Source organism: Symphalangus syndactylus, chromosome 1 (genome assembly GCF_028878055.3).
Source record: "Symphalangus syndactylus isolate Jambi chromosome 1, NHGRI_mSymSyn1-v2.1_pri, whole genome shotgun sequence".
Classification (NCBI taxonomy): domain Eukaryota; kingdom Metazoa; phylum Chordata; class Mammalia; order Primates; family Hylobatidae; genus Symphalangus; species Symphalangus syndactylus.
Window position 1 is genome coordinate 27139360 of NC_072423.2, and position 16290 is coordinate 27155649.

A 16290-nucleotide genomic window follows, 5' to 3' on the forward strand; every position below is an offset into this window, starting at 1 on the left:
TTCCTAACAGCATTAAAACACCCTGTATGTATTTTATGATTTTGAAAATCTTTTAAGAATAAGTATTTAAAGGATGTCTTTACATGATCTCTCTAAAATAATCTCATTGGGTAAGGGATGTGGTGGTAATATAGATAAAACAATATTGCATGTGTGTTGATAATTGTAAAAGCTGGGCAGTGGATGTTCAATATTGCTATGGTCTGAATATTTGTGTCCCTGAAAATTCATATGTTGAAATTCTAACTCCCAAGATGATGGTATTAGGAGGTGGGGGTCTTTGGGGTGGGCAGTAATTAGGTCCTGATGATGGAACCCTCATGAGTGGAATTAGTGCCCTTATAAAAGAGATTCTAGAGAGCTGCCTTGCCCTTTCACCACGTAAGGACACAGAAAGAAGGTGCCATCTATGACTAGAAAGCAGGCTCTCACCAGATGCTGAATCTGATGGTACCTCGATCTTGGATTTCCCAGCCCCCATAAGTACAAGTAATGCATTTCTGTTGTTTATAAGCTACCCAGTTTATAGTATTTTGTTGTAGCAGCCCCAACAGACTAAGACAATGATAATAATTCCTCCACTTCTGTATGAATGTAGGAATAAAAATATCTTTAATAAGTCTTTCAAACTTGCATGAGTTAAAAACAAAAACCATGAATAAGTAAACAAAAAAGAAGAAATAGCAAAAAACCAAAATTGCATGAATTTAGTGAGAAAAAATCACTTGCTTGTTATTGAATGAAAGTGCTATGTATTCTGAGGTAGAGGTCACAGTCCAGTATCCACTTGGGTTGCAAACAACATTCCCTTGAGGGGAAGTTCTGAGCCATCTCCTTTTCTAAAACAAGTTCCATTTTATAGAATGGGCTCTGTGCTGGAGAAACCAAAGCCAGACACTTTGGATGAAATGAAATCAATCCTCTGTCTCTGTTTTTCACTCTTCATTTTCCTTTCTTACTCATGGGCCCAGTATTGGTGAAGGAAGCTGAATTCTCCAACCTTCACTGCCATTTCTGGGCAAGGTCTTTCCTCTGGAAATCGCTAGTGGGTTAATCTTCTATTAATATTTATGTGGGGATTTGGCACAGTTGTTTCCTGACTCTCCCCATGGCCACAGGCAAAAAGCACTAGGATTAGGTTTGGGCCCTACTGAAAAGAATTTTTCAAGCTCCAACAAGCTAAAAATCTTAATGTGGAATTCTCTTCAGGACCCCTTCTATACTACCAGGCCCCATTAATATCACCTTCTCCCCATTCTTTCTAGCCTTCAATAAAAGGGACATGGGTGAAATGGGACTACTTCCTCCACCTCATTGGCCAACTCAGTAAATTCCACTAAAATGAATTAGAGAATTTGAGTTTCATCAACAAACATAGTATCTACTGCGGGATAAGGGTATCTCTGTTATTGTTGACTACCCAACAATTCTTCTTTCTGGTAAAAAAATAATAATCTATCTTTTCTTTGGGGAACCCATTTGATAGGGTTGTGATATCCCACTTCCAAGACTTGGACATGTGTATGACTCAGGCCTATCTACATGGTATCTTTGATGCCCAGCAATGCCTAGAATACAGTAGGTGAATAGTTATTACATAAATGAATGAATGTGAATTTCGGTTGCTAGAGAAGTCTTGGCTATAGCGATTGATTCATTAGTGAATATGTATCTCAGCAGTTCTCAAACTTTTTGATCTCAATCTACGCCTTTTTATACTTTTAAATACCATTAAAGACCCCAAAGAGCTACCTTTTATCACAGCAAGCCATCTTTTCCGCCACAAAGAGTGCTTTGCTTCATGTTCTGTCTGAGAGCTCCAAGTCAAGGTGCTGTCTTTCAGAGAATCACAAGTAGTTTCAGAATGTGGCACTTGCAACTTCAGAAGTCTCCAAAGTGAGTTGCATGGAAGAATGCAAAGAATTAATAAGCAGCTGGGTGCAGTGGCTCACATCTGGAATCCTAGCCCTTTGGGAGGCCGAGGAGGATGGATAATCTAAGGTCTGGAGTTTGAGACCACCCTGGCCAACACGGCGAAACCCTGTCTCTGCTTAAAAATATATATATACACAAAAATTAGCCAGATGTGGTGGTGCACACCTGTAGTCTCAGCTACTCAGGAGGGTGAGGCAGAAGAATCGCTTGAACCCGGGAGGCGGAGGTTGCAGTGAGCCAAGATTGCACCACTGCACCCTAGCCTGGGTGACGCAGTGAGACTCCATGTCAAAAAATAGTAATAAGCAATTTAAAACTTCCTCGGCACCCCAGAGAGTCACCTGATTTATTGTAGTTGTTGAATCTAATTAGAAGTGAGGGAAGAAGAAGGTAAGTCTATCAGCAGAACTGGCCAAAAAACAAAAACAAAAAACTTCAGGCTACAATTTCTAAGATAGACCTGGAAAGCCAGAAGTGGTGTAGGTGTGGCCTATGGCCCTTAAAATTGGACCTCTGAGGCAGAGACTGCTAATTGCCCCTAACTCTCTCACTTAGTGTGTTTATTCCTGGTTTTCAGCTGGGTTCATGGCCATCCAAAATAAAGACTACATTTCCCAGTCTCCCTTGCAACTAGAGATGGTCATGTGACTAGGTATCTGTCACTGGATGTAAGCAAAAATTATGTGTAACTTCTAGAACATTCCCTAAAAGGAAGCCCTTCCTCCTTTCTGCTGGCTGGAATTTGGATATGATGCTGAGAACTTAAGCAGCTGTTTTATACTAGGAAGTGGTTCATTCAGGATGGCAGGGCGTAAAGAATATGGAGCCAGGGTCCCTGACAATCATGGAGCCAGTACCCCAATCATTGACCCCTTTCTAAACGTCTGGGGAGTCATGCCCTACAAACCATAAATTCTCATCAGATGGGTTTTATTTAGCCCTGTATATCGTGACTTACTTTCCAATCTGACGCTGGTATAACAGGGAAGAAAATCAAAATGTTTTACCTCAAAATATATTTCCTTGCCATACCTTGAAATTGCCCTGCAAAGCCTCTTGTGGGAAAAATCCACATTCTATGGAGAATCCCCTCTCCCCTTTGTTTTTCTTCATTCCTTCCCAGATCCAGGAGATAATCAGCTAAGATCCAGGCACCTTTTTAAGTCTGATAAGAAACAATTTACAACCTGTTCTCTCTGAAGTCTGCTATCTGAGAGCTTCCTCTGCACAATAAAACCTGGTCTCCACAACCCTTTATCTTAACCTGAACATTCCTTTCTATCAGTACCAGGTCTTTAGACAAATTCAACCGTCTGCCAGAAAATGTTTAAATTTACTTGTAACCTGGAAGCCCCCACTTTGAGTTGTCCCGCCTGTCTAAACAAAACCAATGTATTTCTTAAAAGTATTTGATTGATGTCTCATGCCTCCCTAAAACTTATAAAACCAAGCTGCACCCCGACCACTTTGGGCACATGTTCTCAAGATCTCCTGAGGGTTGTGTCACAGGCCATGGTCACTCACATTTGGCTCAGAATAAATCTCTTCAAATATTTTACAGAGTTTGACTCTTTTCATCAACAACTGCCTGCCCCTGGCCTTGTATGTAAGAGAAAGAGGAACTTGAGTCTCTTTTAACCACTGAAATTACTAGTATTTTGAGTTTTCTGTAATATTCAGTCAAACCTAATCCAACTGTTAAAACCCTCAACAAACAAATGCTCTGCAAGTGAAGGTTAACAAAGTCCTCACTCCAAAACTCAGCCTCATTTCTGGGATGGACTACAAACATTCTATAACCTGTTTCAACAGAAATAAGATAAGTTATTCATCCTCTCGTCCTTTGCCACTTAAGAGACCCCAGGGCTGGTGAGATAAATTCTGAAAAGGTGAAGACTAGAGATATATTGCTTTTTTTGGTTATGGCATTGAGTAGCTTGGAGTGGCTGTTTGCTCTCAGACTTGCTTTTTTTCTTGTCCAAATACTCTAATCTTGGAAGAGGAGGCAGTGAAATGCTCACATTTACATGTTTGAATGCTTGCCCTTTGGAAATATGCTTTTCCTGTTGCCAGCATTTGTAAGAAGAGACTGATGCTTGTCAGCACTGCCAGGGGCCTCTGGAAGGAACTGCACACACGCCTGGTAAGAGAAGAAAGGTTAAAAAAAAAGGCTGGATGTGGTGGCTCACGCCTGTAATCCCAGCACTTTGGGAGGCTGTGGTGGCTCACGCCTGTAATCCCAGCACTTTGGGAGGCCGAGGTGGGCGGATCACCTGAGGTCAGGAGTTTGAGACCAGCCTGGCCAACGTGGTGAAACCCCATGTCTACTAAAAATACAAAATTACCTGGGCATGGTGGTGAATGCCTGTAATCCCAGCTACTTTTGAAGCTGAGGCAGAAGAATCGCTTGAACCCTGGAGGTGGAGGTTGCAGTGAGCTGAGATAGCACTACTGCACTCCAGCCTGGGCGACAAGAGTAAAACTTCGTCCCAAAAAAAAAAAAAAAAAAAAGAAAAGAGACGTTAGCCCTTAGCCCTGCAGTTATCAAACATGTGTGTGCCCATCAGAATCACCTGGGCCAGGCGCGGTGGCTCAAGCCTGTAATCTCAGCACTTTGGGAGGCCGAGGTGGGCAGATCACCTAAGGTCAGGAGTTCAAGACCAGCCTGGCCAAATGGTGAAACCCTGTTTCTACTAAAAATAAAAAAATTAGCTGGGTGTGGTGGCCCATGCCTGTAATCCCAGCTACTCGGGAGATTGAGGCAGGAGAATCACTTGAACCCAGGAGGTGGAGGTTGTAGTGAGCCAAAATTTTGCCACTGCACTCCAGCCTGGGTGACAGAGTGAGACTCCATCTCAAAAAAAAAAAAGAATCACCTGGAGAGATTGTTAAAATAGATTGCTGGTTCCACCCCCAGCGTGCGAGATTCAGTAGATCTGGGGGGTAGAACTGGAACATTTGCCTCTCTAACAAGTTCTATGAACCATACATTGAGAACCTCTGTATTAGACTTGAAACATAAATAATATGTAGGAGCCTCCCTTCCATATTCATCTTCTCTTTGACCAGGGGGAAAGTGTAACCTGACAATAAAAACATGTGCCAGTGTACTCATCCAGAAATAGAACTGAGGAAGAGAAGGGAGATGAAGAGAGAAAGAATGCTGCAGAATGCATCTCATTTTAAAAAGCAGTGACAGTGGGAGGAAAACAGTTCTTGCCAGGAGCACAGCCAGGGGGCACAGGCAGGCCTGGGGAAGGCAAGGCATGAAGTTGGAGGGGAAGGAGGAGTTGGGGTAAGAAGCTAAGGTTTTGCTGTGCTGTTGTGAAAGAGGTGGGCAGAAAAGTGTAAAATCAATTTTTTTTAATGGCATGGTTCAACGGATCTCCATCCTAGTATTTGAGAACTGAGTTATTGTGAAACCATGTTTTGGCAGAAGCAAACACAAATCCTCTCTGTAAAATGTACCACTTGAAAAATTAGCACATGCATCAAGGCTTTATAAGCATCAAACTACTTAAGTCAATCAAGCGACTAAGTAAAATATATTATTATATTCAGATCTTATGTGGGGGCAGATAGTCTTCATTCTATAGCTCTGTAATTTGTTGGTGCGATAAAGAGTTATTGGAGGATTCCCTCAAACTTTTCAAAAAATATGTCAGGGGAAAGAAAACAAATTTGAATCTTTCCAAATTTATATTAGGGTGTCACCAGTTCAGGCAGTATACACAGTACTGCTAAATATTTTCTTTTTTTAAACATAGAATTCCTGCCAGGATTATATTTTGTTTAGTTTTCATCACCTTCATATCTTGTGCTTTTTAAAGATGAGGAATATTTGACAGATTTACTCAAAAATGTTGGTCACATTAAACCAATAATTTGAAATTCTTGTTTCTTTCCAAGGAGAAATCATGTGGACTTCTACCTTCATCTTACATCAAAAGGGCTTCCCATTTCCAGGTATATTTTGGACTAAATATTCACAAAAACCCATTCTTTTAATGAAGTTTAACATGATGATTAAAATTTTAAAAACATATTTTGAGATGCATGGTTGACTTGACGGGAAACTAAGGGGATTATTTAGAGGTCAGAGATGCCTGTAATCCCAGCTACTCGGGAGGCTGAGGCAGGAGAATCGCTTGAACCTGTGAGGCGGAGGTTGCAGTGAGCTCAAATCATGCCACTGCACTCCAGCCTGGGCAACAGAGTGAGACTCAGTCTCAAAAAAAAAAAAAAAGAAAAAAGAAAAAGAAAGAAAGAAAGAAAGAATGACAAATCCAAAGAGGCCAGTAGGAACTTGAGTTGGTATTTACTACTGGATGTCTGCTGGTCCCTTGTTATTTGGAGCCTCCATTTAAATAGACATCTACACATGTCATGTACATGTAAATGTACATGTGGACCGGAAAGACAGCTTGGGACAAAACAGGGACTTTATAAGTTGAATTGTATTTCCCAAAATTCGTATGTTGAAATTCCAGCGCACAGTACATCAGAATATGACCTTATTTGGAAATGGGGTTATTAAAGATGTAATGCGTTAATTTAAGTTGAGGTCATTTAGGGTGGACTCTAATGTATGTAATGTAATGACTGGTGTCCTTATGAAAAGGGGAAAATATGGACACAGAATGTAAAGATGAAGGCGGAGATTGGGGTGATGCCATCACACCAATGAATACTAGAGATCGCCTGCAAACCTCCAGAAGCCAGGGGAGAGCATGGGACATCCCTCAGAAGGAACCACCTCTGCCAATGCCTTGATTTTGGACTTCAAGCCCCCAGAACTGTGAGATGGTAAGTTTCTGCTGTTTAAGCAGCCTAATTTGTGGCACTTTGTTATCCCAACCCTGGGAACCAATATAAGGGAGGAAATTGGATTTAAGCCTTAATCCAAAGTCTGGATATTCAAAGTGCAACATGCTCAGTGGGTGAGTAGGGGTGAAAACATCCACAGAGGAGCCAGTGAATCCATAGGCATCACCAGCCTGACTTGAAACAACTTCTGTGACCTCAAATGGTCTGCAATGAAAATTTAGTTTCAAATAATCCCAGGCTGATAGTGTTCCCAGGCACCTGGCAGAAGCAAACACAAATCCCTCTGGATGCACATACTTTAAACTCAGGCCTCCAAGAAAAGTCTCACGGATACATTTCCAAGAAACAAGAGCCCCTCGTCAAAAATCATTAAACACAGAAAAAAAAAAAAAAAGGAATAAGAGTTGATGGAGGCAATAAAGTGCTGAAATGAACTGCAAAGAATGCAAATACGGAATTATTGGATACATCATTGACAATAAGTATGTTTAATACAATTTAAGAAAAAAAGGCATTGAAAAAATGCAAGGAACATGGAACTATCAAATTTGATCAGACGGATTTGGAAGAGGACCAAAAGCACTTCTCTAAATGAAAACTATAAATATTATTTTAAAATGAAGTGGATGGTTTAAGCAGCAGGTAAGATACAGTAGAATTGGCGAACTGGAAAATGGATTTGAAGAAAAGTAAATTGAAGACCAGGAGGCAAAGATGAAAAATATGAAGGAAGAGACTCACGGAACAATATGACAAGGATGAAAACAAAACTAATTGGAATTCTAGATGGAAGCATTAGAAAGTGACAGGGCATGGCTGGGCGTGATGGCTCACACCTGTAATCCCAGCACTTTGGGAGGCTGAGGTGGGAGGATCACTTGAACCCAGGAGTTTGAGACAAGCCTAGGCAACACAGAACACATCTCTAAAAATTAGCCAGGTGTGGTACCGTACCCCTGTAGTACCAGCTACTTGGGAGGCCAAAGCAGGAGGACGGAGTCAGAGAGGTCAAGGCTGCAGTAAGCCATGACTGCACCGCTGCACTCCAGCCTAGGCAACAGAGCGAGACCTTGTCTCAAAACGAAAAACAAAACAAAACAAAACAAATAGAAAAAGATAAAGTGACAGGGTAATAGAGAGAGAATGGCAGAGAATTTTCCTGAATTGTTGAAAGACAACATTTCAGATTCAAAAAGCCAAACAAAATGCAGTTAAATGGAAAGGAGACACACTCATATATACACCTTAGTAAAATTGAAGAACACCAGGAGATCTAAAGACGCAAGTATAGGAAAAAATAGACAAAACTATCATGATTTGTCCAATATATAATCTATGTATAAAAAACCAAGAGATCATAACAAAAAAGACACATAAGAGATTGCAATAAAGAGACCAGAGACAAGATCAAATTACAAGCATCCATAGTGTTGCCATGTACCAGCCATAAGCAATGAGAAAATTATTTTTAAAAGATTGTATGCACCATAGCAACAAACAATATAAAGGATCCAGGAATAAACCTAACAAGAAAGGTATGTGACCTTTTTGTAGAAACTATAAAACTTTCCCAACAAACATTTAAAAACAAGCTAGACAAACGGCAATAAGTACCATGTTCTTTGATAGAAAGATTAAATGTTGTAAAGTTTTCTATTTCCCCAAAATTGATACATATGTTCAAAACAACCCCAAACAACATTTCGACAAGATTTTCTTGGAACTTGACACTCTCATTCTAAAATTCCTAAAAGAGAGTAACAGCACGAATTAGTCATGCCAATTTTGAAAACAAAACAAAAAAGAAAGATTTGCTCTAACAAATATTAAAACATAAACAAATTATAAAGCCACCATAATTAAAAGGGTGTCATATTTTTATACCAGTAAGTAATCAAATAGAAAAGTCGTAGATAGAATTAGGAATCAGGGGCCGGGCGTTGTGGCTCACGCCTGTAATCCCAGCACTTTGGGAGGCTGAGGCAGGAGGCTCACTTGAGGTCAGGAGTTGGAGACCAGCCTGGCCAACATGGTGAAACCCTGTCTCTACTGAAAATACAAACATTAGCTGGGCATTGTGGTGGGAGCCCGTAATCCTAGCTACTCAGGAGGCTGAGGCAGGAGAATCGCTTGAACCTGGGAGGCGGAGGTTGCAGTGAGCCAAGATCACGCCACTGCATGCGCTCCAACCTGGGTGACAGAGCAAGACTCCATCTCAAAAAAAAAAAAAAAAAAAAAAGGAATCAGAAATGGACCTATGTGTGTATTAAAATTTGGTGTGTAATAAAACTGGCACTTCAAATCATTGGCTAGATCATTAATAAAAGTTGTTTGAATACAGGCTTTCCATTTGGAAAAACTTAGTCCTTACTTTACACCACTAACATGGATTAAATCCAATTAGATTAAATATGAACATCAAAACTCAAAAGTATTAAAAGAAAATATTATATAAGAGCCTATGTAGAATAATCTTGCTCTATGTGAAGGATTTTTAATCAACCCATAAAATATTAAAAGCCATAAAGAAAAAGATTTAAATTTGACTACCTCAAAATGTAATACTTTTATTTACATAAAAGAATTCATATATAACAATGAAGAAAAAACTATTTTATAGAAAGAAGGGCATAGTAGGCAAATCAGGACAGGATTGATGGGTAAACACAAGAAGAGAAACTTAGACTCTAAGAATCAGAGAAATGTAATTTGTTAAATTGAGATAATTTCACCCAAAATTAATGCTGAAGTTTAAAAGTAATAATAATAAGAGTTGACAGAGGCAATGGGAAGAATGGATGTTGGTGCTGGGTACATACACTCTGGAAGTACGATTTGACTCTATTCATACTTTTAATGCATATGCTCTACTACCTGGCAATTTCATGTCCTAGTATCTATCTTTAAGAATCTTATATGTGTGTACTATGAGGCATATACAAAGATGTTCAATGCAGCATTGTTTATAATAGCAAAAAAAAAAAACCCTGGAAACAAAGCAAAAGTTCATTAATAGGAAATCAACTGTATAAACTGTGATATATTCATTCTATAAAATACTTTTTAAAATAATAAAGCTGATCTTTATGTTCTGACATGGAAAGAGCTCTAAATCATATTTTTAAATGGGGTCGCGGGGAGAGAAAGCAATTTGAAGATTTTGTATTATTTATGTAAAGATACTGATAATACAATAACATATATTTTCAAGATAGGAAAGCAAGTGCACAGAAAAAGATCTAGACAGATATCATCACCTTGTGTGGAGTGTAATTGGATAGTGTGGAGGAGGGGAGTGTTGAGGAAGTGGGGGAAATGGCTTTATTCTTATCTGTAATTTTTTATTCGTATAAGGAAAACAAATGTGAAATTTATTTTTCATTGCAAGCAAAATATGAAAACTATTTTTACAGAAAAGCCTTTAGATTCATTCTTTTCTGCAACAATTCAATTTCCAATAGAATCTATTCCAATCATGAGTTTCCCAGGTCCCTTATGAAGTGTCCAGTTTACCAAGATTCTACTTACATCCATCTTTTCTCATCTTTATGTGCTATGTAAAGCTAAATAATCTGCTCATTGGAAAGTGCTAAGAGTGGCAGTAAATCCAAAATTAATATAGGGCAGTGGCCTTTATTTATAGGTGTAATATTATTCTGTCTCTATTTATCCACCTTCAACTCTACATTTCTGAGGGTCATAAGCTTTGGAACCAGAGAGAACTCCGTTAATTTCGCAACTTTGGAGCCCAGATAAATTACCTAATGTCTGTAAGTTTCAGGTTCTGCATTTCTGAAAATCAGGAAGGCTCCTACTTCAAAGGCTTGGTATACTAGATAAGACATTAAAAGTGAAATTATTTAACATAGTGCCTGATCAGCAACGTTCGTTTCCCCTACTGTAGTTAGTGGGAGGCCTTGCAAAAGTCAAGCATGCCTCTTAGCTATGTGAACTTGTGGAAAGTTAATTCACCTCTCTGAGTCTCAGTCTCCTCAACCGTGGAATAAGAATAATAACATTTTCTTGATACAGGTTCCTCTGAGTCACAAATGCAAAAGACAGCAAGCTCAATATGCAGACCATATGGTCATATCAATCTTTGTTTCCCTTCCTTTCTCCGTCTTCCCCTCCAGCGTCTCCTGCAGTTCCAAGCTGACACGGCAGATGGTGTAGTTGAATCACCCAGGGAGCCTCAGCACAGTGGCCTGTCACCTCTCCACGAGGCAGCTGCCCCAAGCTGCATTCATTGGGAAAAACCTACCTTCCTTCTAGAATGTGAGTCAGATGCGGCAGTGGTCCTGCAGGCAGCAGCAATGGCAGTGTCACAGCACAGACTGAGATTTGGCTTCAACACCGAACCACTTGGGGGCTCTCATGGATGCAAAGTGTGTCGTTTCCTTGGCGAAGGACAGTGAAGGCAGGTGTTTGCTGCTCTCCTGCAGGCTCTTGGGCATGCCTCAGAGGTACTTCCTTAGGGGCCAAGCTCTTATCAAATTAATATTATGTCCGTAAGGGAGATTTTATTAATTGCCTCGGTTTAATGAAGTTTTTCTTAGCTTTTGGAAACAGAGAGAATGTGGCGGCTCTCCATTTTTTGGTCTGTTTGAGTGAAGGAAAGTTGATGTTCTAGGTTGGATACAAGACTGGAATAGGATATTCAGAGGCAGCTTCTTATAGACGACCACCTTTCCGTAACACCATTAGAATTATATGAGCTTTAATCCTGCACCTAACTTTCCAGGGTTTCCTCCTCCAAGAAGCTGGGTTAGCACTGGACCAACGACAAACAAGTGAAGGGCTTGGGTCAGGATACCTGTGTTACAGCTGCAGAATGTCAAGCACAGGAGCAGTGACTACAGCTTGCCAGGGCAGAGCCCACAGAAGTAATATTCCAAAATAATACATTTCCATGTAATTCCAGCACAGCAGAATGGCTGGGGGCTGCAAGTTGCATTTGAACAGCACTTCTCAACCTTATCAGACCTAATGGCCCCCCTTTCATAGCAAATACTGTGTAACTCTCCCCGCTAGTATCCTACAGTGAGATGCACAGATACTACAACTTGTCTATGCACATATTTAATCCGTCTAATGTCCTTGCAGTAATATGAAGAATAAATGAAAGCAAAGTCATTATAATGAATTAATATGTATTTTCATATGTCAATATGCAGACGCAACTATGTTGGAAGGCATAAGTAGCCTGATGCTTATGTCTGTTCATAGCATCATCCTAAATATCATGGCCACAAATCCAAACTAAGCGTTGTGACTCAGGTACCATGCGCTGCATTGAATGACTCAGTAAAATTCCAACCAAATGTAAGTATAATCTTTCTTTACTTTACATACAATTATTACAGATAAATGCCATAAAAATAAGTTGCATTTATATGCAAAACATAGGTAGGTTCTAGGCTTCCTAATAGTTGTAATAGCCACCTTTCCTGCACACACAGACACACACACTTCCTAAAAAAAACCCTGGAAGCAAGCATGGCTGCTCCTGAAAACCACTGGTATGGAGGGCCAGATAGGGCCGCAGGGCATGAAGAGGACGTGTAGCTGCCTTCCAGAACTCTTAGGTTCTCCAGGTGATTACCCAAGACCTTTCCAACTGCCAAAATCAAGACCTTATTAGTGTAATTATGTAACCGATACCAGATTTGATAACCATAGAGTAAAGACCTATCACTAGGGTGACTCTGCCCTAGGTTCCTGTATGATGATGCAGCTATTGTCTCAGACCTGGGATGGAACAACACTGCAACACACCAAAACCAGCCTGGGAAATGCAGGCACAAAAGGACACCCGGTTCATTTCCTAAACCACCCTCCGCTACGCTCCATCTGGACAGGCTCCGGAGGAAAGGCCTGGATGCAAGATCCTAGCAGGCCCTCATGCCACAGGGCCATCCCAGCTCTGCTCCAGCCACTGGGATTATCTGGTGATCAGGGGTATCGATGGACCACTGGTTTAGGCTCTAGTTAATTGAATGTTCTGGTTACATGACAGTTAATTCACAGTCCTCTTTGCTTTGATCCTTATAAAACTTTCCTAAATTCATGTGTTCACCATTCACCAAAACAACAATGTTTACTTAGTTGGAAAGATTCCTTTTTCTTTCCTCTATTTTACAAATTCCTATAATAGTGTTATAATACTCTGATATTAATAGCAATGCATTTAGTAAACACACGGCTCTAGTTTCCTGGCTTAATGCATAGTACATCCTAGAGAATGGAGCTTTTGTTTTCTGTTTAAGCATACTGTAAGGTTTCAAGCTCTTTCTCAGCCATTATCACTACAAAGAATGAAAGTGCCTACGTAGGCATCAAAGATTGTGTTTAATGTGGATTTTTTTTTTTTTTTTTTTTTTTTTTGAGATGGAGTCTTGTTCTGTCACCCAGGCTGGAGTGCAGTGGCGTGATCTCCGCTCACTGCAAGCTCCGCCTCCTGGGTTCACACCATTCTCCTGCCTCAGCCTCCCGAGTAGCTGGGACTACAGGTGCCCGCCACCACACCCAGCTAATTTAGTAGAGACAGGGTTTCACCATGTGAGCCAGGGTGGTCTCAATCTCCTGACCTCGTGATCTGCCCGCCTCAGCCTCCCAGAGTGCTGGGATTACAGGCGTGAGCCACCGTGCCCCGCCTGTTTAATGTGGATTTTAATCTCAGGAAATCTCCTGAAAGAGTAATTGATTTTTTGGTTTCAGTCATTATGAATTTTTCTACTAAGTGTGTTGTGTGCTGTTTTAGTTGACGGGCTTCAGAGAAGCAGATGCAAAGATGGAATTCAATGCATTCTGTTTGGGAAAAGGACTCAGAAAAAATGAAGAAGGAGCCAGGAGAGTTGAGAGCTATCAGGCCATGCAGGTGTAACTCCAAGTACTTGTTAGTGTAATTAATTATGTAGCCAATCCAATATTAACTAAATCTATAAAAGTGAGAGCACTGAAAATGAATCCTGTGTCTACGAGCACTAAATTGAATACATTGAAGAGACTTGGTTAAAAAACAAGTAGTCACTGGCTGGGTGCAGTGGCTCAGACCTGTAATCCCAGCACTTCAGGAGGCTGAGGTGGGTGGATCACTTGAGATCAGGAGTTCAAGACCAGCCTGGCCAACATGGCAAAACCCCATCTCTACTAAAAATACAAAAATTAGCCGGGAGTGGTGGCACATGCCAGTAGCCCCAGCTTCTTGGGAGGCTGAGGCAGGACAATCACTTGAACCAGGGAGACGGAGATTACAGTGAGCCAAGATTGCATTACTACACTCCAGCCTGGGGCACACAGCGAGACTCTGCCAAAAAAAAAAAAAGAAAAGAAAAAGTAGTCACTAAAACATATTTTTTAATTAAATCAGAGATGGCCAAGATTACTGTAAAAGTTTGGGGGATAGTACTTAAAATTTAGTATAATTCTACACTTTTATTCTGTTGCAGTGTCTCTGCAGTTTAAAGAAACCAAAACTGGAAATCATTGTCAATGGATTAAGGATGTGATTTGTGCAAAATAGACGAAGAAAAGCTCTAATCAGTAGATCCTATCAAAGAAAAAAAGATGATAGGCTTATATTTTAAGATTGGTTGAATATACACTTCTATGCTTTAAGCTAAATGAAAATGTTTGCTTTTTTAAAAGCCTGTGTTTGATGACTTTCTCAATTAACCAACCAACTACTCCTACATAAGGGGCTTCTTTTTTATTTTTTAAACACAGAACAACTGCATTTACCACTGATGTTTACATGTGTGACAATAATAGAAAAAACAAGAGGTTCCTGGGATGAAAGGAGTATGTAAAGGTCAGTTCAGGGTTGGAGTTAGGTCTTTTCATTCAGTAATTTATTCAGAAGAGTTTTAGAACCTTGCCAAAATCATAGATGGCCTGCTTTGATTTCACATTTATGTTTGGCAAGACTAGATACACACACACACACACACATACACACACGTACACATTTATTATGTGGCAGAAATTTCTGGACCCCAAGTGATAGAGGTCAGGCAAAGGGGTTTTCTACTGTCCCCTATATTCTCTATCAAAGACCTGCTAGGGAATATTCAGCTATCACCTACATTACATTTCAACTGTCTGCTAAGGAAGAATTAGTTTTAAATTTTGATTCATCCAGGCCCACCTCCAACCCCAGGCTATTTCTTTTGGCTAATTCATGCATGCAGAGGGAACACAAGGAGTTTGCCTGAAACTCTTCAGTAAACTTTATGGGTACACCGTAGTGACTTTTCCACAAAGGGGAGATTGTCTGGCCCTTTTTAAAATCCCTCCTGGAACTTAAATTATCGACTATTGTAATATCTGATCATAATTCTCTTTCTTCCTTTGATACAGGATAATGCAAACATGAAATCAGCAAGCAAGCATAATTTCTGGACATGATAGAGTCCCACCGAGACTTGGCAAACAGGCTGTCCATTTTCCCCTTGTTGCACGGTGTTACAATGCCTCTTCTACAGATGTGGCCCCCCGAGCTGTGAACACCTTGAAGACAAGGACTAGAACAGTGCCTGGCACAGTCCATGTTGTATATAGGTGGACCAATTGAATGAATGCACTGTTTTTGTCCAAAACTATACTCATCACCATGCAGAATAGACTTGAAATATAACATGTTATCCCATACTTAACTAAACCCATGGCTTATTCACAGTTGATGGCACCTTGTGCCATGTAGCAAGACTGGAGAATGTCCAGCCAAGAATGATGCTGTAAGCAACTAAAAGAGAGATGCCAAGACTTCGAAGGATAGGACTTTCCCATTTAAAAAGAGAAAGCCCAGAGCAAGGAGAGGATAAGTATAAAAAGAATGTTATCCCTATAGGAGACATGGTCTAGAAAGCTCATGAAGCGCATTGCTTGTAGGCAGACAGTGGTTCTCAGACTTTACGAAATATCAGAATCACCTGCAGCCTTGTTTGAACACACTCTTGGGCCCTTCCCCAGAAATTCCAGTTGCATAGGCCAGGGTGGATGCCTGGAAAGCTGCATTTTTTTTTAAAAACAAACTCCCAGGTGTTGCTGATGCTGCCATGGAAACATTATTTGAGAACAGTATCGTAAGAGAGAGTAAAGGCTGGAAACCTAGTTTCTTCTAAGATTTTAAATTAATTTTAAAAATGATATAAGTGAATTCTTTTAAAACTTTGTATCACAAATGTTCTCAAGCATGCACAAAAGTAAAAAGACTCATAAAAAACCCACACGGCATGCATCACCCCACTTCAAAAATACCAATTTACCAGTCTTGTTTTATATATACCCCATCACCTTTTTTTTTTTTTTTTTGCCAAAATAGTTTAAAACATATCCCAGACAAATCAATGAATCTGTAAAGATTTCAGCATTTATTTCTAACAGATAAGCACTCTTTTTAAATGTATTTACCTGTTGAGGGAAGCTAGGATGTTTGCAATAATTGTTTATAAGACTGTAAGAGCCAAGGAAGACCGGGCTGCACGGACCCCAGATTCTGACTGACCCAATGTTATTTTGACTTCTTTT

At 40.2% G+C, this 16290-nt stretch overlaps 1 protein-coding gene across 1 annotated transcript in view; it reads left to right on the forward strand.

Moving 5' to 3' along the window:
* Nucleotides 1-13114, forward strand: part of CCBE1 (collagen and calcium binding EGF domains 1) — a 295390-nt gene extending 282276 nt beyond the window's left edge. Inside the window, exon 11 of the mRNA XM_063639432.1 lies at nt 10896-13114. Coding sequence (XP_063495502.1) covers nt 10896-11177 — 282 coding nt within the window. The 3' untranslated portion in view covers nt 11178-13114. The remainder of the gene's footprint in view (nt 1-10895) is intronic.
* Nucleotides 13115-16290: the final 3176 nt, after the last annotated feature.